The sequence below is a fragment of the Heliangelus exortis genome, chromosome 7 (genome assembly GCF_036169615.1).
Source record: "Heliangelus exortis chromosome 7, bHelExo1.hap1, whole genome shotgun sequence".
NCBI lineage: Eukaryota > Metazoa > Chordata > Aves > Apodiformes > Trochilidae > Heliangelus > Heliangelus exortis.
The window spans coordinates 28,127,724-28,149,566 of NC_092428.1; the positions used below are offsets into that span (position 1 = coordinate 28,127,724).

The 21,843-nt window shown below is 40.5% G+C and overlaps 1 protein-coding gene across 4 annotated transcripts; it reads left to right on the plus strand.

Annotated features, from left to right (window-relative positions):
• Positions 1-740: 740 nt before the first annotated feature.
• On the plus strand, positions 741-20,857 carry LOC139798594 (pancreatic lipase-related protein 2-like). Of its 4 annotated transcripts, none has more exons than XM_071749497.1 (15): positions 741-813; positions 2,222-2,300; positions 5,210-5,306; positions 8,135-8,183; positions 8,967-9,121; positions 10,530-10,655; positions 12,148-12,282; positions 14,113-14,221; positions 14,838-14,954; positions 15,035-15,157; positions 16,032-16,150; positions 16,985-17,114; positions 17,424-17,535; positions 18,335-18,502; positions 19,780-20,857. In XM_071749497.1, the coding sequence occupies exons 3-15, from the start codon at positions 5,286-5,288 to the stop codon at positions 19,838-19,840; spliced, it is 1,425 nt and encodes a 474-aa protein (XP_071605598.1). In that variant the 5' UTR covers positions 741-813; positions 2,222-2,300; positions 5,210-5,285; the 3' UTR covers positions 19,841-20,857. The 4 variants fall into 4 exon arrangements, with proteins under 4 accessions (XP_071605598.1, XP_071605595.1, XP_071605597.1 ...); XM_071749494.1 differs by lacking the exon at positions 19,780-20,857 and adding an exon at positions 19,587-19,755; XM_071749496.1 differs by lacking the exon at positions 19,780-20,857 and adding an exon at positions 19,587-19,755 and having other exon boundaries at positions 2,222-2,282.
• The last annotated feature ends 986 nt before the right edge of the window (positions 20,858-21,843 follow it).

Genomic DNA, 21,843 nt, shown 5'->3' on the forward strand with positions numbered 1-21,843 from the left:
GCTAAGTGGATCACAATATTGCCAGTAGGTGCCAATTATACTCAGAGCACCCCAGCTGATGAGAAAGGCTTGGTACAGACACCTCATCTGTGGATCCCAAGGGCCTGAGAGGACACAAATCAGTCAAATTGGTTGTGAGTACCCAGAGGTTGGGTAAACCCACTAGAAAAGCTAATAAGTATTGGTTACTTACACTGACCCCAAGTTGTAACACATTTTTGTCTTACCCTCCCCAATTTTAAAAGAAGTTAGCTTGCTCTCTGTTAAAAATATAAATAGGCTTGATTATATGAAAACATACAAGGATTTGCTTCACAGGGCAGGTATATCGGACAGATAACAAACAGATAACTGGTGATTTCCAGCGAGTGACACAGAGTATGGAAATTAAGCTCCTGTTCTGAATTTCCCCACAGAAGAGGCTCAGCCCATCCCTGTCCCAGCACCTGAAGATAACCAGCTACTCAGGTAAGCATTTCATGACATGAATTTTACATACAGCAACCCCTCAGAGGGCTAAAATGGCCTTGTGTTGCTTCTCTTCAAACCCGTGACAAAAGTGTGAGAGGTGAGAACTTTAATAAATTAGATTTGAGGAGAGACAAGGCAACATCTGTTACATCCAGCAAGAAGGGTATCATTCCTCCAAAGGTTCTCCCTCACCCACTCAAAACCTATAATTAGACACTGTGTGGGCAGGTCCCCACCCATCACCATGGGACAGATTCCAAGTGAAAAGAGCCAGTAGCAACCAGGATTACACAGGAGCTCAACAGAGCTTGCAAAGCAGCAACCCCATCTGCACTCAGAGTGGTAAGTGGCTGAAAACTTGGTAGGGTTTTTGGGCAAAGTGTCCTTACTAAGTGCTGGTTGGGGTTAGAGGAGTGGTGAGGAGCCCTGCTTGAAACAGGGCTGGAGGGAACAGTTGGAGTCAAGAGGTGAAAAGCAGCAAACAGCAGCAGGCAGAGTGATCCTGGGGACACCTTGGCAGCAGCTCTGAGGTTGATAACTTCTCAATAGCAGGAAATCCCAGTAGGAGATGAAAAGTTCTAGGCTCTGATAATGTTATGCAGCTAGGGAGACAGGGTGGGTTCAGTGGGGCTAAGGTAATTTTAAGATTTAATTTGCCTCTGCGTTTTTAAAGGGAGAAAAAAAAATGACTGTTTTTGCACATGGAATCTGGACTTCCTTTTTTTTTTTTTCTTTTTTTTTTAAGGGAAAAACACAACAGCTGACATGAAAAACAAGGAGGATAAGTTAGGCTAAATAATTGTTAGAAACACTGCAAATTTAAAGGGAGAATGGGAACAGAGAAGAGTTCTAGAGCTGCTGTGTGAAAGAAAGTGGCAAAAAAAGACATTGTTTGGTAGCCGGCTGTAGAAAGCAAACCTGGAGATGGTCATCAGCAAGGGCTGTTTTGCACTTCAAAAATGGCAAAAGACAAATAGTGATAGTCTTAGAATTGTCTAAATTTAACAGTAGCTTAAACATGCAGAAAAGTGAAGGTCCTGGAAAGACAGAGAAGGGGCCAGAGGGTGACTGCAGGGCAGCTGAAGGCTCCCTAGTTGGCAAGGAATTGGCACAGCCTCCTCCCCAAACTACATCATGTTTATTGGGTTCTTTATGATGTTTGTGGACAGATTAAATGACCATAATTGTCTCTGTAAACTTAAATGTATGAATAGCAGCATAGGGTCAATGTGAGCACCCTATTATTTAGGATATCAGAGAAGATAATGCAAAGAAGCCCAAAGTGGGAAGCCAAGGACTTTATATGTCATAGGTTTTCTTTAGTATTTTCCTTCAATTTCTTTTAAGAAGCTGACCTTAACACCTTAGAAGCCCAAATCTTATTGCATTCTCCAGTGATGAACAAATATATATAAATATAAATAAATATATATATATATGAGCTTTGCATACTTACTAACCTTTCATTGGAACACTTCCCACATTAAACGCCTCAAGAAAGAATTTGCATCACTATTCTGAGTCATTATTTCAGGTTAATGCCCTAATCCACTGTCTCAGATTCAGTTTAAGAGGTCAGTAGATATTCAGAAAACTCTATTACCCAGACCAGACAACATAAGTAATCCCTGCCCTGCTCTGGTTGTAACTTCATATTGGGTGATTTGGAGAAGGAAATCTACACAGGATTCTAGACATCTTTGCTTCACTCCTAACTTGATTTCTCTAATGTTAAATTTGTGGATTTCAGAGCTGTTGAGCAGAGATTAGTTTCCTCCTGAAGAACTTCACTGTACCTAACAGCTGGTGGGGTGACAACAGCAGAAAAGGTGAGAGGCTCAAGCCAAGATGTTCTGAAACTTCCTTGTCATTTGTATTGAAGTAGTTGCCATAGAGCCTTCATCCAGAATCAGGACCCTATTATGGGTTATTAGTGGGGAGGGGATGGAGATTAAATTAAGTCAGTTATCAATTATGCCATTTACTCTGCTACTGGAATTACCAGCCCTTTGTACAGTACTGTGCTGTTTCTATGTTTGATAATTTAGACAAATGTTGTGTCTGAGTTACTGAATGGGAAACTGTACCTGGAAAAGATGGAATTCTTTGCATACTAGTAAAGAACCTCTACAAAATTCCATTCAAATTAAAGAAACAAAAAATTCTACTTTCCTTTCAGCTATGTGTTTAACAATAAATATGTCTGTGATCCCCTTCCTGAGGCCTTAAGATACTACTGTAATATTTTTTCTTTAGTTTTTTACCATTTTTAGTAATGTTAAATTTTTTAAGGTATGCAATTAGCTAGAGTTTTCTAAATGCCTCGGGCTCAAAGCCATGCAACAATTTACTGAAAAAACAGGAAATTTAACATGTAACATCTATATGCAAAACTCTGGATGGCTTCTTCTCCTTTGTGTTGCCTTTACACTGTTAACTGAGCACTTTGCCAAACTACTGAAAAATATGAAAGCTTAAAAAAAAATATTGGAAACACAGAACTGACAAAAATATTTTCTCTTTAAGGACAGTGCCAGTGCAGGAATTATAGGAAGTATGGTCAGAGTGGTAAAGTAAAGATGGAAAAAAAAACATAAATGAGAAAAAAAATAAAAAGACCTGAAAGGAGGTGAAGAACTTAAACTTCAGTATAGCAAGGGGAAAAGCAGGCCTGAAAACTGCTTGTTTTGAGCATAGTTATACTAACAAAGCTGTCCCTCACCTCAGCATAAACTGCTGAAGTGACCCTTTAACTTCCATTTGGCTTCTTTGAAACACAGGAAAAAAGTGGAAGGCACTACTTAAGTCATCGACCCCTGTCCAGGCAACTTCTCACTGTCACATCAAAATGTGATATAAATGCATCTTAGAAGCACCTGGGTTCTTTGCTCTGTGACTCCAGCTGGTTGTTTCAGGATAACATACTAGACTTCATTTTCTCCATGGCTAGTTCTTGTTCTAGTTCACTACTACTTTGCTAAGGTACCTCTTCTTCTGGTCTCAGGTTATATCTCTGGGGAACACTTACATTTCAAAATCCTAGGCTAAAAAAGTCCTTTCTTCACTCCTTGCTCTGCATCCCTTCTTTTCCATTCTCATGATGGTTCAAGAAGCACTGCTAATATTTTCTCAAAATCCCTCTTGAACTCTGCATGCAGGACAAGTGAAACCTCTGTATGATATAAATAATACCCTCATCTATATATTGAATACAATAGACACACTGAAAATACTATTCTTTTAATTTTTTTTTTTTTTTTTTGTGGAAAAAAGACTAACAAGTACCTTGGCGCTTCAAAAGTCACTAGGAATACATCAGCAAGCCTTCAAAGGCCTTTTCAGTTGTTTACTCAGATTTTTACCTCCATTTTGTGACTATGATATGTAGTGTGACAGCATTTAGTTTCCCAAAATTAAAAATTAAATTAAAATTAAAAGAAAATTAAAAAAAAAAAAAAAGAAAAACAAAAAACAACATTGGTAACCTGTACTTTTCATGTATTAACCCCTCAGTCTAGATGTCAGTATCTTTTCAGTATGAGCTCATGCCCAGCCATACCAGTGTTAAAACCTGGCATACAGTGAAAATGCCAGGAACTGACTGCTCTAAAACCCTAACCAGTGATGATCCATCATGAGCAGTGAGGAACCATTGGGTCAAAACCCACAGCTGCCAAGCCATGATCACAGCTTGATCACAATGTGATGTGATGGTGCACAGCAGCAAAAACTCCATTTGTAAACCCAGGAGCTGCCTTCTAGTTCTGTGCCATTCTAGTCTGAGATACAATAATTACTCAATTTTAAATCTACTTAATCCACGTGTTTAATTTTTAATCTACTTAGCTGCTGTAGCAGTGCACATATATAATTTTAATGTCTTAATCAAAATATCAAGTAGCAGAGCTGATCTTATTAAAATCCAAGTATCAGGAGACTTGTACCGTTGATCTCATAAGAGCATCAGGTTCATTTGTCAAGTCATGTAACTGAATTCAATTGCACAACTTAATCTTTTAACACTTTTTCACAATTTTTCTTTCTATGCTGAGAATCATGTGGAGAGTTCTCTTATTCTTCATGAGGCTGATATTGGACTGGAACTCTTCTGGTCTGACATTCCTCAATGTCAGATTCTTCAAGTGATTCGTTCTAATTTTTTTTTACCTGGTAGCATATTGTTTTCTTCAACCTACACATCTGGAATTTTCTTACTAATCAATAAAAGAATATTTCAATACATTTTTGAGAGCTTTTTATATATTTTTTAAGGATATAAGCTAGGAGTTACCAAAGTCCAATGATTTAATAATATACAGGTCCAGCTCTGCTGTTCTACAGCAGAGCTAGAAATACTGACTGAACAGAGTATCACCATGAACACTTCTTTTTTGGTGTGAACATCATCAGCTGGTTCTGGCAAAGAGACAAAGTGTACAAATTTCACTTGAGCTGCATCATCACCTTTTGGTCCATTTTATCTGGCAATGGACCATAACCATCACAGCTTTTTGATTCTACAATGTATGTAATATCCCTTCTTAACTGATGTCTTAATTCTACTGGCCATAAATGTACTCGTTGGCACTGCTGTTTTCCTTATGAAATCTGCCTGACTTCCAGCTATTACCAGTTACCAATATTCCCCCTTCCCATCTTCTGGTATTCTTCTAGTTCCTTTCACTTCATCAAGTTGACCTGTAGGTTTTTAATCTCTTCTTTATTATTGTTTTTTCAGAGCAAAGCTACCCAATCTTGACTAAAGAGAACAGTACTTACTTTATATTCTGTTACTGCTCACCAAGGAATGAGACATGAAGGGTGATAAGAGAATGGTGAGTAAAATTCTTAGCAATTAGATAAATCATATAACTTGTTTGAGTTTAAAAAACAAAAGAAAAATCTATCCACTGCAGTTAGATTATTAAGTTAATAATGCTGCTAATTAACAGCTCTGAGGTTTGGGCTTTCTTCTGTTAAATAGACTCTACCTCTCTGTGTGTTCCTGCTGATGTCCTAAGGAAGGTGAGTGGGTACCTGTGGCACTTTAACACACTCTGGTGACAGTCATTGTGCTGACTTTCTCATATCTCACAAACCATCCCCTGGTGGCCCATGACTCACAGGCTGAGCAACAGTGGCCAGAAGGTGACTTGAGGCCTTCAGTGAAAGGCAATCACTGCTACAGTGCGGGTTTTTATTTTCTATGAATATTTCCACATTTATTTCCTGAGCTGAATAGCAATTTGGAAATGTGTAGTGCTGGTTTTGCATCAAAAGTTCATGTCCTCTGTCCATTGAGTGTAAGAATTGAGCTCAGCATTCAGAAGCAATACTGGCTGGGCTGAATTCACAGTCACTAACAAGTCATTCCTGTTCCTCTTGTTCAGCACAAGGCCTCTTAAATGCCCAGTGAAAGAATTTTTTCCCCATCAAAGTGTATGCTGCTTCAAGTCTTTTGACAAAGACATAATTTCTTAACCACTTTGCAGTCTTTCTGACATTAAGTTAGACCAATACAAAAACCTGCCCAATAAGTAACTGCCTCCTACCCAAGCTACACCTCTCTTAAAAACAGAATGAATGAACATCCCACACTCAAAAACAAAACCCCAAAACCAAAACACACCCAAAGAAAGAAACTTGCATCTTCCATTTCTTACCTAACTACATTGTAATTTCTATTTTCTGCCTTAAAAGCAAGAAACTCTGAAAGAAAATTACTGATCACTTGTATTTGGCAAAGCTCCCACATTTTCTAAACTTATTATTCATTAGCTGCCTTTTTGATTTTGGGTCTGCAATGACATGATATTCCCCTTCCTGCTGTGGTGTTCCCTTCATGGACTGTCCATCTCCTGAGTATGAGACCTCCCCATGCAAAATAAACAAATCCCTTCTACTGACTGCCAGGAATCTTCTGTCCCTGAGCAGATAGTTTTCTTCTCTATTGACTTCACCAGTGGATATATTAAAACTGGAAATAGAATTGTATTTCCAAAGAAATTTTGCATTCCTTTCACTCTGCAGCTGGCACCTCCAGCTCACTGCTCAGATACTCAGCCTTGCTCCTCTAGCCAACCACATTAACAACAAGCTATTACCACACAGGGACTTCAGAGTTGATTAAAGAGTGCTCAAAGACCCATTCTAGAATCTAACCCTAATTTGGCTTGGATAGGAAACAGACAACTAATCCAACTTTCACCAAAAAATCAGAGAGGTGGACCCCATGTCTCCTGTCTGGTATCTGACGCACAAGCTCCAAGGACAAATGCTGTGAAGTTACCTATTGCTTCTATTTCATTTCTGAGAACATTTGGTAGTGTCAGTGACCTCAGGAGTGGGGGTTTTCCAGCTTTCTTACATTGCCAAATCTCTAAAAATACTCCTTGGAGACAGTTTCCCACATAGCAAGATTATACTTGCTAAATTTACCATTTTTTCTTAATTACTTCTCAAGCTATTGCAGTGGCCTGGGGTGACAGGTCAAAATTTCTGCTTTACAAGAAATTCAGTATGTGGAAAATGGGAAGCAGGAGCCATAAGAAACACCTAGAAGGGGGAATGGACAACAGTGTATGAGGCAAATGAGAGGTGAGGAGAATGGTGAAATACGTGGAATCCCTGGCCATGGAGAAGCAGGAAAGGAATCTGAGATACGAAAGTGCTGAAACACAAAGGGCCCTAGGAAAAACCAGCAGAAACAATCTGTAGAATCACATCATAGAATCATTTCATTTGGAAAAGACCTTTAAGGTCATCAAGTCCAACCATTATCCCAGCACTGCCAAGGCCACCAAACCATGTCCCTCCACACCACGCCTCCATGTCTTTTAAACAGCTCCAGAGATGGTGATCCAACCTCTGCCCTGGGCAGCCTCTTCCAGTGCCTGACAGCCCTTTCAGTGAAGAAACTTTTCCTAATATCCAATCTAAACCTCCCCTGGCACAACTTGAGGCCATTTCCTCCTGTTCTATAGCTTTTTATTTGGGAGAAACTGCCAACACCCCCCCTCATTGCATCTTCCTTTCAGGTAGTGGTAGAGAGCAATAAGGTCTTGTCTCAGCCTCCTCTTCTCCAGGCTGAAACCCCCCAGTTCCCTCAGCTTCTCCTTTTTTTGCTTTAGGCCCTACAGCAGCTTTGATGCCTTTCTTTGGGCACACTCCAGCACCTCAGTGTCTTTCTTGTAGTGAGGGGCTGAAGCTGCCAAGCATCCAGACTTTACCAAGTTACAGGGAACACTGTCTTCATTCCACCACACCTCTCACCTCTCTCTTCACACCTGGGAAAAAAATTAGGACCTTGTGATCTGATTCACTCCCTCAGCAACCTGCATGTAGTATTGGCTCTGCAAGAAATGCAACAAACAGCAAAACTGAGGGGAGGGAAAGCATCACCTTCCTCCTTCTCCTGTCAACACATCTCCTAGGATGCTCCATCCTAGGAGCCCAGGATGCTCACAGCTGCCTTTGCTTATGGTGAATTGGTACCCACCATGACCCTCAGGTCTTTTATTGCAAAGCTTCTTTCATGCTGATGGCTCCTCAGTTGTACCAAACAGTTTATGAGGTGACCCTCTGCATTTCTCTTTGCATTATACTCTTAAAGGAAAAATCACTCTAAATAAAATGCTTAACCTGTATATTCAATTTGCTTTAGGTGGTTGGAATGTGGATTATTACCTTTTATCTCCTTGGCACAGTAGCAGGTGAGACACAATGTCTATAAATAAACTACCACTAGAAGGTGAATTCAGACAAAATAATATCTAGGAGATGATGACTGCTATTTTCCTTTACAATGAAGTTGAAATATCATTGGGTCACTGGATGAAAATATCAATTAGTGTGAGTAGATCCAGTGCAAAAATGCTCTGCTCTGTTTAAATTTCATTCATAATACAAGAGACACAAATCTGAGTCATGTGTCCTACTTCTATCAAGATGGTGCAGGAGCTGTCTTTACATGACTGCTGTATACAAAGAACCACTCAGCAAGGGGGTGCTTGGCATGACAGACTGCTAAAACATAAATGCTGAACATAAGTGAACAAGAGATCTTTTTGATCAAGAAAAAGCCACTATATTGAACTAAATGATGGTTTCATTCAGAGTGCAAGGTCACTGTGTAAATATCCTTCATTTCTATGAGTGGGAACACTGTGATTTGGAGTAGGGAGCCCAGAGGAACAATTCTAACAATCCCTTCTTGGAAGACTTTTAAAAGAAATCAAATCAATCCATTACAAGCCAAGAAGATGATGTCAAAACAGGGTCTGGGTCTTCATGTGTATTATCCTGAAATTATTTAGCTCCCCTTGTGTTACCTGCTTCAGGCAACATCTGTAAAGGAAATTGGATTGAATCTTAGTTTCAAAATTAACCATGAAATTAAATCCTTAATTTTCTACTCTCCAGACTATTGTAGTCTCAAATACACCATCAAGCATCAGAGAGTCTGAAATATAAACAAGCTGTTTCTTGTTCTCCAGGTAAAGAAGTTTGCTACGACAGGCTTGGCTGTTTTACAGATGACCCACCTTGGGCTGGGGTACCAGGGAGACTTCTGACAGGTCTGCCTGACTCTCCAGAACATATGAACCTCACCTTCAATCTCTACACCAGAGAAACAGGAAATAACTCACAGGTGACATTCATTTTTATCATCAAGAACTGACTAAACCTAAAAAATGTTTGTTAACTTGTTAAAAAGTCTGTATCAGTCATCACAGGCAAACAGGTCAGGCTAAGAAGGTAGTCTGAAGGTACAGGAATGAATGTTCTTCAGGTTAAATACTAAAAGTTGTGAATGAAGTGTTGGACACAACAGCTTCCCTGACATTTTCCTGTTCAAGGACATGGGCTGTTGGTGACCCCCTTTTCCATGTGTGGAAGTCTCTAAGGGAAGCTGAAAACTTATTCAAACAAAGCAACCTCCTGAGGCTTCAGCTGGGAGAGCAAATGGGAGCTGAGTCAGGAGATATTGTAACTTCTGAAAAGTCTGAAGAAGACTGACTTTATGCCATTTCCAAAACCACTTCCCACCCTGAAATCAGAGTGATCTGACATTGTTACCTGCCTCTATGCACTCTGAAAATAAGACAGAACCATTCAAGTTGCTTGCACCCTGAAATGCTGACCAGAGCAATGCAGAGGAACCTGTAACATCAGGGGCTGGGACCACATCACTTCAGCAAAAGCTTACAAAGCTGCTAAATTCCTTTTGGGCTGCCAGACCTGGTGTCCCATGAGCTGTACAGGGATGTTTGGGATTCCTCTGGCTATGATGCCATCACTGTCATTGCAGACACCAGTGCTTACAGCTGCCCTGGTTGTCACACTGAGACTCAAACTCAGGCTCTCTGAGGAAGAGAAGTTATATCTGGAATAAACTTTAATGAACTGCAGAGCACAGGGGGACATGTGAGCACACAAAATACATTCAGCAGCAAGTTTTTGAGTACTTCTGTTGGTGAGAAAATAAGTTAAAATACAACTTGCACTGCTTCCTATACTTAAATATATCTGGGGCAGAGCTGTTCCACACCCAGGCTCCCACATCCCAGCCCCTGTATTGGTCTCAAAGCAATGCAGACAGAGAGCATTCTCAGAGGAAAATCAGCTTCAGCCCTATTGAGTGAAATTCTTTCAGCCTTTCTGCAACTGTTAATGAAAAAACAGGAATGGAAACATCACCCACGTAGGGGAAAAAAGAAAAGAAACATAAAATTGAAGGAGGGAGGTCTTCCTGCCTTAAGCAAGATAGAGGAGCAGCAGAAACCACATAGACACAACAACTTAGGAAACCATGTTTAAATGGTTTAAATTTAAACCATTAAAACTGAGGTGAAACACACAGTGTGTGTGAAACTGAGGAAGGAGAGATACAGATGTCCCTTGGGTTCCAAAAATCACAAGCTCTGCCCACTCACAGTAGTCCCTTGAATCCTACAGATGGGATGACCTAGCTGACTATTTTTAAATGTTTTAAAGTATGAATAGTTAAAACATCCTAACTTTTTATGATTTTTTTTTTTTTTTTTTTTTACATGCAGGTGATCTCAGCAATAAACTTCTCAACCATCCAAAACTCAAGGTTTTCCTCACATAGGAAAACCTCCTTCATCATTCATGGATTTGGCAGCACTGGAAAAGAAGGCTGGGTGGTAGAAATGTGCTTGGTAGGAGAGAGTATCCTCTGATTTCCATCAGCAATTGTAACTACAAACTGTCAGTATCATTCAGCCACTGATTTCCATGTTGCAGTTCATTAGGTAGCAGCAGTTGCCAACCAAGAAGCAAATATTACATAAGCCAAAATATTCCCATTATTGAAGATGCAGCATAGTCACAGCTTCTTGGTCATCTGTGACATTAGGACTTCTCTAAGGAATTCCCAGTCCCAAACCCTACAGATCAGATCAAAAGAACAAATTGAACACAGACATCCCCAGTCTCCACACCAATGTTAGAACACTGGATTAGACATGTCAAGTCACTGCTTCTTCCATTAAAAGCAACTGAAGGGTCCTTGAGCTTGTAAAGCTCAAGTTTCAGTCTACAAATAGCATTCTGCTTCACCACTATTCAGTTCTTAAAAATCTGCTCTAGTTTCTTCTTCTTCCACACTGGCAGGAAAAGGACATGCTAGAAAAAGACCTGGCTAAGTCACAGATCTGAGCATTAATTTTGTTTATAAATCTATGACAACTTTTAATTTAGGATATCAATTTCACAGTTTTTCAGTTGAAAAGAAACAGCAATTTGATCTTCCTCTTTTCACTACAAATTTATGGTGTCTACAGAAAAGGAGGGAGTCCAGAATTCAAAGCACTATTGCTTCGAGCTTCTCTTTTCTTCAGCACTCACCTTCAGCTGTTTTTCATTAACGAATTTTTTTCCACTTCTTATTCTTTCTCAAACCTTGAATAAGTCTTAGTCACAGAAAACTGCCACTTTAGACTTTAATACATAATTCTTCCAGTGGAAAAATCACTGATCTCTACAAGACTGTGATGTGGACTGAAGTGGCCAACACTTTCTTGGCTGAAATAGATACTTTCTGCTCTACTCCAAATCTTTCCATTCTGACACAACTTTCTCAGTTTTAAATGTGCTTGGTAAATAAGTCTTCTTCCTGTGCTCTTCACTTAAACTACCAACCTCCTTCAAAGAAAGTGAAATAGAAATCACTGTACAGCTGTGTGGCTTTTCTGAATATTTCAAATATAAAAATGATACTGAAATAGATACTTTCTGCTCTACTCCACATCTTTCCAGTCTGACACAACTTTCTCAGTTTTAAATGTGCTTGATAAATAAGTCTTCTTTCTATGCTCTTCACTTAAACTACCAAAGAAAGTGAAATATAAACCACTGTACAGCTTTGTGGCTTTTCTGAATATTTCAAATATGTATAAAAAGAGCTTATAAAATGAAATATTTTTATTAAGGTCTTCCATAATTGATACTTTTGGGGGGAGGAATGACTTGTACTCTGTTTTGTAAGAAGATGCATGTTTCAGTGTGGCTGGGGCTGCAGGGAAGAATCCTGTTTAGTAAAGAATGAGAATTTCCATAATTACATTACCTTTAAAACTTGATTGTGATTTAATATGAACCTCTGTTGATTTTGTTGCCTTAAATACCTTCCTCTGGGTGTTCCCCCATCAGCTGTTACTGGAAGTGGAAAATATCAACTGCATTGCTGTGGACTGGAAGGATGGGGCAAAAGGCACCTACGTCAGTGCAGTGAACAACATCCGTGTCATCGGGGCTGAGGTTGCTTATTTCCTACAAACTTTACAGGTAAAAAGAGACAGCTTTGCCACCTCCAGTTCTGGAGTGGATGGAGTGGGGTTATGCTGCTACTTTGATTTCAAACCTTGCCCGTATGGCCAGCCAGGCCTTCGGAAAGGGCTGGGCAGGGCATGAGGTTGTCACCCAGCTAATGACAGTGACAATGACACTGATGATCAACTCTGCCAGGGCTGCTCACAGCCAAAAAAAAAAAAACCTCAGATGAAGCTCTTGTGGTAGAAAAGAGGTGCCGATCAGTCACGGACCAGTAGGTGGCAACATTTCCATAGGATGAGAGAGGCCAGAATTCAATGGGAAGGAGTGAAACCTGGGAGCTCAGTGCTAAGGTGACTTTTGCCAGAGCTGTGTATATGCATATATATATATTTATATATGTGTGTGTGTGTGTGTGTGTGTGTGTGTGTGTGTGTGTGTGTGTGTGTGTGTGTGTGCTACAAATACCCCCTCGATTTAGCAGCAGGGAAATGAGCAGAAGATGTTTCTCTAGGTGATTCCATATTTGCTATCTACAGGCATGTGATAAAGTGTCCTAACCTTCACCTTTGTTAAGGGAACCCTGACCTTAATGCTTACAGCACAGAGCTGCTCGGTTGCAAAGTTTAGGATTATCAGCATTTCTCACTGACTTCAGAAAGATTTATGAGTACTTAGAACTGCTGGAAAGCAGAACCCTGCCTGGCTACAGCCTTGTCCTGGTCAGGAGGTGTTCATCTCAACATGCTGCATGATAGCTCAGAGCCCAAAAGGCAAAGTGCCAACTTAGCAAGCACCTGAACCTCACAAAAGACTTCCCTAGAATCTGCCAGGGTACAACCTGCTGCTTCTACACTGGAAAATTGTATCTAGCCTCATGCATTTATTTCTTTGCATTCTTTAATGAACAAATCCCAGGTCATTTTAAGATGGGTTCAGTTCCTCATTGAATACCTCTATTACTGCACTATTTGCAGTCCAGGCCTCTCTATCTTCCATTACAAAAATGCATAAATGATTTTTCAACTTTCTTTTCCTCAATTTACAAACTTCTGGAGTTTCACTTCAGGAAATGTTAAACTGCGTTGTAAATGGAAATACTGCAGTAAAACATATCCAGAGGAATGTGCAGTCTGACAATAAAGGTAGGCAGGCCTATCCTGCAGATTTGCTCTTACACATAACAAAACTTAGTGTAAAAAATTCTAAGGAATTAGCAACCAATCCTTGTTGGTTTTAGTTGTTAAAAAAAACAAAAAAACAAACCAGCAAATACCTAGATGTGTCCCCTGGCCCCCTGCATGCAGCCCACACCCTGTTTAATCTCTATTCCTACCTTCAGTGCATGTGTAATATATCTCAGCAGTTCAGGTGTTGTGCAGGTGACAGCTGGCAAGGAGGAGAATGAGTGTCACCCCAACTAAGTTAGCCAGGGAAAATATTACTGAGTGATAGGGTCACATATTCTAAGCAAACACATAGAGAAGAGACATGATAGAAAAGGGCTTGGTAGAGTACATAAACATATTTTTATGAAATTAAGGTTTGGTGCAAATGAGAAAGAAGATTCAGAATTTGTCAGCAAGAGTCATTGAATACAGTAACCACATGCCAACACTACAGCAGTGACTCTGGCATCACTAGGCATTTACTAATCTAGTTTGGATCATTTTCTATCAAGTTCTAGTCTAATTAAAACACAGTAATTAACTCAAGGAGCTCATACCTTGTTAGTTATGCAGGAAGTCAAACCAGATGTCCTCAAGGGCCCATAACATGAGACACCCTCTTTGCTTGCTGCTTAAAGCCTGTGTTCTTGTCTCCCCCCACCACCTCAATGGTCAGAAAAAATTCAGGTACTCTCCTTGGAAAACCCATTTAATTGGCCACAGCCTGGGAGCACACACTGCAGGAGAGGCTGGCAGAAGGTTCCGAGGGATCAGGAGGATAACAGGTAGGCTGTTCACCAGGGTACAGAGCTGATGGAACACATTTCTGAAGGAAAAATTTGCAGCCCCCCAGTCTGTGGATGACAATAAAATCACTGGCAGTGCTGGTGACACCCTGCATAGAGGCAGGCAAACTTTATGCTTCTCAGAAAGAAAGGGGATTCTTACATTTTCTTTCTCTACTTAGGTTAAAAGCTCTTTAGTGGAAGACTCAGTGGAAAGGCAAACATAGTTAATATGTCTGTGACACTACTTTTATTCACTGAGTTACACCAAGCCTTACACAAAGCAACACCAAGAATCCTCAGTTTTTCCTATCTGTAAAATTTTACAGGCCAGTAATAAGCTCAGAGGTAATAAAATGCCTCCTTCATAGCAATACAATACTATTATATAGCCTGTTGGAAAATATTTCACATTTGTGGGAATCATTTTACAGAAAGGTTCACATAACTACATTATTACACCTTTTTTTTCGGTTTAGCTTAGAATTCACATAATTATTATTCAGCATGTCTCATGAAATACTGAATATCTGATGTTGCAAGTTGGCAAAGACAAATTAACAGATGGAACAATTCTTTCCCTTCCTCAGCCAATAAATGTGGGGGTCTTTTTTAGGTTTGGACCCTGCTGGGCCCTATTTTGAAGGAACTCCTCCTGAGGTGAGACTGGATCCCTCAGATGCAGACTTTGTTGATGTTATTCACAGTAATGCTGCTCACTTTCCTGCTGTAGGTAAGTGCTGATGTCCAAGTAAGTATCTCCAGGGATGGCCATGTCACCAAGACACTGACATCCCCACGTGTGTATCTCAGGGCTTGGAATTTATAACACCAGTGGACACCTGGACTTTTACCCAAATGGAGGAACTGTGATGCCTGGATGCACTGATTTAATTCTAGAGGTGAAAGAAAGTGATTTTGAAGTTATTCTTGCAGGTAAACACACACACTCCCAACATGCACAGTACTTACAGACAATCCTGAAATGTGAACTGTGATAGTTACTGTCTGCTAGAGAGAAAAAGAGGAGAAAAAAAAAAAAAAAAATTTAATGAGAAGTGAGAAAAGGAAATAAGAAACAAAAAATTCTGGATCAGCTACTGGGAGCACTCTAGGGAAAGGAGGTGTAATACAGACCTAAAGCTTTGCTTCTGTGATTTGAAACTGGATCTGCAGAACAAAAAAAGGCAGGGAAGGGGGAGTTTGCAAGTCCAGCAACCCCAGGAGGAGTTTTCCAGCCTGAGACAGGCCAGTTTTGTGACAAAACCAGCAGCATGACACCACTGTTTCTTGCAGATGCTGCAAAGAGCAGCAGTTACTTACAGGGCATAAATAAGGGAAAAGTACTCAGAGTCTTCAGGGACTGTACAAGCCTCCCCTCTCCACCTTAGACTTCTTTCTCTTCACAGGTTTTGGAGAGGCTGGCAGACAGCTGGTGGATTCTCTTGGCCCTATTAAGTCTTTTAAAACTGCAAGGTCATCCTGCTGTGACATCTCATGTATATACATACATAAACATATATATGTATATATATGGCTGTCTTCCTAAAAGGGACTATTACACCATAGCAGACCAGTGCATCTCACTTGAAATCTTGGGGTAACTGACACACAGTTCTCTGGGTAAAGCACAGATAAAACAGTAGCTTCTACTGCAACTAGAAATGTTTAAATTCAGACCAAAATGACTCCAGGACCACGCTGCTGTTCTGCTCCGTGCCTTGGCTGTTTCCATGGTGAGGCAAGTACAAGTCTTGCAGAGGAGAACAGGAGGTTGTTTCATGGATGCTCATAAACTTTGTTCCAACAGATGCTCCAATCATTGGGGGATGCCATCACTCACGCAGCCACGAGTTTTATTTTCAAAGCATCCTTTACCCCACTGGGTTTCTTGGATATCCCTGTGAAACGTACGAATCCTTTGAATCAGTAAGTACCTCAGGCCAGCAATGGGTGAGCTGTAAATAAAAATAACCCAGGCATCTGCATGCTCTGGCTCCATGCACAGAGCAGGTGGGTGCTGCTGGTGCCTGTGCTCTCCTGGTGGGGGTTGGCAGGGGGAAGCGTGCAGGGAGGGACAATTATTCCACTCTGGAAAATGAATCCTGAAACACCTGATTTCACCAAACAGGAAAAAAAGGAAAACCCAACCAACCAGCCAACCAAACAACAACAAAAAAACCCCCATACAAACAACCAAAAAAACCCCACAAAAAACAAAAAAACCCAAGCCACGCAATTCTAACCCTGAAGCTTTATGGATGTAAAGCTGTATGGATGAAGCTTAGATGTACCCACCCTACTAATTCCTCCCTGGAAGAGAAATTTTGAGCCCCCCAAATCATACCCTGTTCTCTAATTTGCACTGAGCATTGATTAGAGAACTTAAAAAAATGAACTTGGGAATGAGGCTCCTTTTTCCCCACCCCATCCTGTGTTGCAAAGTGGATGCAGGCAAGTTCCTTTCCACTGGGAGGGTAAAATGGGCTGAGGTTTTGTACCAGGCTCCAGCTGAAAAATATTTTGAACAGGGGGTTTCAGACATGATCCACGTAGGTATTAAACCTGCTCCTTCCACACTCCCTTGGTATATGCATGGGTGCAGAAGCCATTGTCTGGAACAAGTTTATAAGGTTTTGGTGGTAAGATATGACAACACATAGCACTGCCACTGCTCTGCATGATCAGAAGAGCATCTTGAGCCTTAATTTGGTCAGAGCTAGGATGAAAAATGTACTCCTCAATAACTGATGTTTTCCCTAGGGAGACTGCTTCCCATGTCCAGAGGAGGGATGTCCAATGATGGGGCACTATGCTGACAGATTCCCAGCAAAACTGAAGAGGGTAGATCAAAAGTATTTTTTAAATACAGCAGCAGACCCACCTTTTGCTTGTAAGTGTGGGTTTGCCACAGCTGATTTTATGTTTCATAAGTGATTGCCTTGATGTGATTTCCTTCTATTGCTTTATAAACAAGTGCTAATTTCTCTAACAAAAACATGCTACAGTAGTTATCAAAATTCAAGCTCACTGGGTCTTTCTTGTGCTAACAGGAATGAATTCTAGTTAGGAAAAAAAGTAAAAACAAAAAAGAAAAAAAGAGTAAAAGAGTTATACAAGCATTTAAATTCTAGTATACTGGCATTTTTAGATTTCTCATATCAAATATCTATTGAGTTTTATTTTGTTTTTCTCTGTGTAGCTTGGAGACACAAAGTATTTGTCAAACTTTCTGGTGTAAAGGATATGAAGGGGGACATAAATCTAATTTTCTACGACACAGAGGGGAACACAAAAGAATATGAAATTGCCAGGTAAGAAAAATTAATATTTCCCTAGAGCATTTAGTTATGCTACATTAATCTACACATTTTCATGTATTTAAGCAGTGCAAACACTTATTCTGTGTTGCAGATGTACTACATATATCAGGTATTAAAAAAGCTATTCCACAGTTAAGGCCTCTGAGAGCAGATGGTTGCAGAAAGGAAATGGAAGTCACTGCCTTTCCATGAGTTGTGTGACTTTACAATAAATTAGGAGCACAGTTTGACAGTAGCAGTTCTGTCTTTCTCTGCAAATTTATAAAAGTGGATACATCCTTCCCCTCCATGACACATTTAAAGCCATTACTGCTACAATAAAAAGCACATTTGTATGGTCTGGCAAGTGAGCTGCATTCCTAGCTCTTATTGTATCCCTTCTGTACCTGCTCTGAAACAAGCACTTCCACACATTCTTCCACCATCCTCTGTTCAGATCAATGACCAAAACTTCACAGAAGCTCACAACTCATCTGTAAAATCTTCCCTGAAGACCTCACCTGGAGCTCTCCCTGCAGGGATATCTGCAAACCTCAGCACACTTGGGTGCTGGAGCCTCCCCCGTGTCATCTCCTGGTGGTCTCCTGCCACATGTACATTTAAAAGTCCTTGGAATTGTTCTTCATCCTCTCCCTGTTCAGAACATAACACCCCAGAGTCCTGGCCCAGCTCAGCAGAAGTGCAAATTACTGTAGCAAGGAGGAAAACTCAAATCTTATAGAGAATGTGATTTAGTTCAGCAGTCTCTGAACTGTTCAATTTACCACTGCTATCTTCATTCTGTTTGCAGTGGAGTCCTCTCTCAAGACCAAGTTTATACAAAATTCCTTGATGTTGAAATTAACCCCAGAAATGTTAAAAAAATCGAATTTCTGTGGAATAAAACCATATTTACTCTGCTCTGGGCAAGACTAGGAGCAGAAACAGTTAATATAATTCGTGGACAAGATGGACAGAGGTAAGTATAACCCTTTACAGGTCAGAAGTAATGGGAAAGAAGTGCAAAAACTCTGGGAGACAGGATTTAAAAATGGCCTTCATAAATTGGACACATGGTTTGCCATCAACAATGTTAATTTCAGTAATGACAAGGGCAAGGTTACACGTTGGACAGAAAATCAAATGTTAGAGTACAAACCAGAGAATAATTGTCTGGAAATGAGTACAACAGTGAATAATTTGGAATCTACACTGTTTTGCCACAGCAAAACAATTACAAACCAAGATAAAGCAAGTTTCATTCCCAGGTGCATCCCCAGGAGGATTATATGGAAGATCTAGGGTGTCATTACTGTGGTTTGAATAATTGGGATAAGAAAGTGACCAGAGGCAGTGTCAGGTTTGGAGAGTATACTTCAGGAACAATAAACACAGACTGAAATCTGGCAAAAGAGGTTTAGAAAACTCAGTCTGTATAGAGCAGCTGATGGAAATGTGTTCCTCAATAAAGAAAAACCTCAAGAGGAGCTTAGAGACAAAGGTGTAAGCTCTCTGTGAAAGGTCACTGTGAACTGCTCCATATATTAACTGTGTTTAGCTCAAGGTTTAGTTGACCTAAGAAGATGAAGAAATATTAGTTAGATATTAGGAAAAAATCTTCCTGATAGTTTGGCATTGGCATGGATTATTTAGAGAAGCTGGTGAAATCTCTTTTCAGTGTGAGCTCTTAATAGATGTTGCAAGCTTTAATTGAGACAATATCTAGTTAAGCACCTAGCTTAAAAAAAAGAGGAGCTTAACAAGACACCTTTCTGACTTCATCTAGAGCTCTACATTTGTGAATCCAGAGATTAATCTTATTCATGCATTAAAACTCCAATTTTACAGCTGGTCCCCAAAAGAAGGAAATTCACCTTGTTACTGTTAATATGCAGATGCTAATATTCTGTACAGCAGGCTTCTAGGAAGGCTTAAGTGGGATTATGGATCAAACTAACAGCCCTCAAGGTGACAGCTGACAGCCTTTCGTTTTTCTTTGGGAGAAAATCGATAAATAAATCTTGATTAAAGCTGGGGGGGGGGGTTGTTTGTTTTTTCCCCAGGTCAACTTTTTGTGGCCATGGAACTGTGACATATGGAGTTCCCCAGCTCCTTACACCTTGCTAGAGGTCACTGAGTAGAACTGTTCTGTACAGGGCAGCTGAGCAAACCATCAGTCCTGTTTTGGGAATGTAATGACACAAGGCTATTAAAACAAAAATTTAAACTGCCTGTTGCTTCCTTTATTTTTTCCAGTTTTTTGCAAACACACTTGTCTGCGTTTTTCACCCCTGAACCAAGTTTATTGTGCTCATAACTATGAAAGCAAGTGGAAATCATACCTACTAAGCTCCATTTGTAACACTGCACAAGCTCACTCTACTAGTGCCTCAAGAAAAGCAGGTAAGAATTTTTTTCCCCACCACGTCAATAATTTGCCAGATTTTCTGCCAATTAATCACTCTCAAGGCCGCACATTACATCAGCACACGCCTGGGGCTGGGAATAGTCCCAAACACCTCCTCTCTGCAGCCTCCTCTTGCTCAGAACTTGCATACCCCACACAAGAGCATTGCCCTCAGAAGATGCTGTGGGATGAGGCAGGAACAGATCAGGACCAGGATACCACTGCACCTTCAGGGAGGAAATAGGCAAAACCAAACCTCAAGTGTTCCTAAAGAAACCAAGCAGCTAAATCACAGCACTTGCTACTGTTTAATTTCAGCCACATAACCCCTTGCTGTGCCCACTGACACTCCTGGAGAGAAACTTTGAAGAACCCCAGGCTTTGCAAAACCTGGGATATGAAAATCAACACGACTGCTCTGCAAAGCATGGCAGGAGGGAACCACTTCAGCTTTAAGGGACTAAGGCAGAAGGAGTTTTTTGAAGTATAAAACCCAAACCCTAAGTTAATGAATTGTAAGAACTATTTGATCATTTACTCACTCTTGTTTCCCTGTGTTTGATAAGTGATATACAAGCATTTGGGCAGATCACCTGCTAAGAAATAGGAGCAGAAATACAACATTAAGAATTTATTTATAAAGAGCATCGATATCTGAATTAATTTTTATTTTTCATAAAAGACAACAATCAAGGTAGCATCCTTGACTGAGCACTAACCGAGCCTGGATATAATTAAAAGCATAATTAAACACAAGTCTGAGGTTCAGCCAAGACAGATCTGCAGTCCTGAGCACTCCAAGTCCCCTGAGGGCCTGGCAGGTGGCAGGGAAATGGGAACAATGCTGGGAAGCACCGGGCTCTGTCCTGCAGCATGGGAAATCCAGTCCTCCCCTCTGCCTCCTTCCTCATCCAGACTTCAGGCCTGCAGAAACATATCAAGGGCCTTTTTTTTTTTTTTTTTGCCTCCTCAGTCCCTGGTTGTGAGGCTGCAAGGACCAGCACATCTCCAATTTCCAGCCCTGTCCCCTCTTCCCAAAGGAGAAGGAAGCAGCTGAAACCCATTCCTTACAACTGGTGAAGGAATGGCCCAGTTATTTAGTTTGCCTTTCATTATTGCTGTCTTGAATAAAAGCAGCAGATTATGATAAAACCCTGATGCAAATGTTTTCCACTAGCTCTTAAATTCAACAGGAAAGACTGTTTCCTCCTCATTTTGAACAAGTCTTAAAAAATATCAGCATACCAGGACATGCGCTGATTGTCTGCTATCAATGATGTGCACATATTAACACCTTCAAATACTCCTTTAGTTAAGGATGCTGAAAAAATTCAAAGCTTAACTACTATTTCAAGAAATAAACCCCACAAGCATGGGTCAGAGCAGTGGGATCCCTACAGACACAGCTGGGATCCATGTGGTTGTTTCCAGAGGTGGAGATTAGGGAATGTCAGCTCTGCAAAGACAGATGGCCACAGCCAAAAAGCAGAGCCAGACTGAACAGAGTTAGCTGAAGTCTTATTTCTTCTTGAGTTTACTTATGGCCTTCTAGAGAGGTACAGGGACCAAGGGGTTCCCAGACACAATCCTGATCATTTGCACGTTGTTTTTCACCTTTTGGTTGTTGTCTCTAGTAGAGAAACCTGCTAAGTTCTGTAACACTGCATCTCAAAGCAGCCATGTCACAATATCTGATAGAATTTTGTATGTGATAGGTATTTGTTTCCAGCAAGTTTGCTCTCAGTTCACCCCTCAGAGATTGGCCTTCTCTAAACCTGGGTTACAGGGGTAGCACAGAAAGGATCCAAAGGGGTAGACAAGTGTCATTTTGTATCTACTTATTTAAAAAATTAAATAAAAGGGACTCCAGAAGGTCATATCCTTTCACTATGAAAAGACATATGAGGTCCACT

Excerpts from the sequence above, each read along its gene's own strand:
- LOC139798594 (XM_071749494.1), top strand. The coding sequence starts at position 5,286 with ATGAAGGGTGATAAGAGAATG. Across the intron at positions 14,222-14,837 it reads AGGGATCAGGAGGATAACAG|GTTTGGACCCTGCTGGGCCC; the intron begins GTAGGCTGTTCA and ends GGTCTTTTTTAG. Across the intron at positions 16,151-16,984 it reads CGTACGAATCCTTTGAATCA|GGAGACTGCTTCCCATGTCC; the intron begins GTAAGTACCTCA and ends TGTTTTCCCTAG.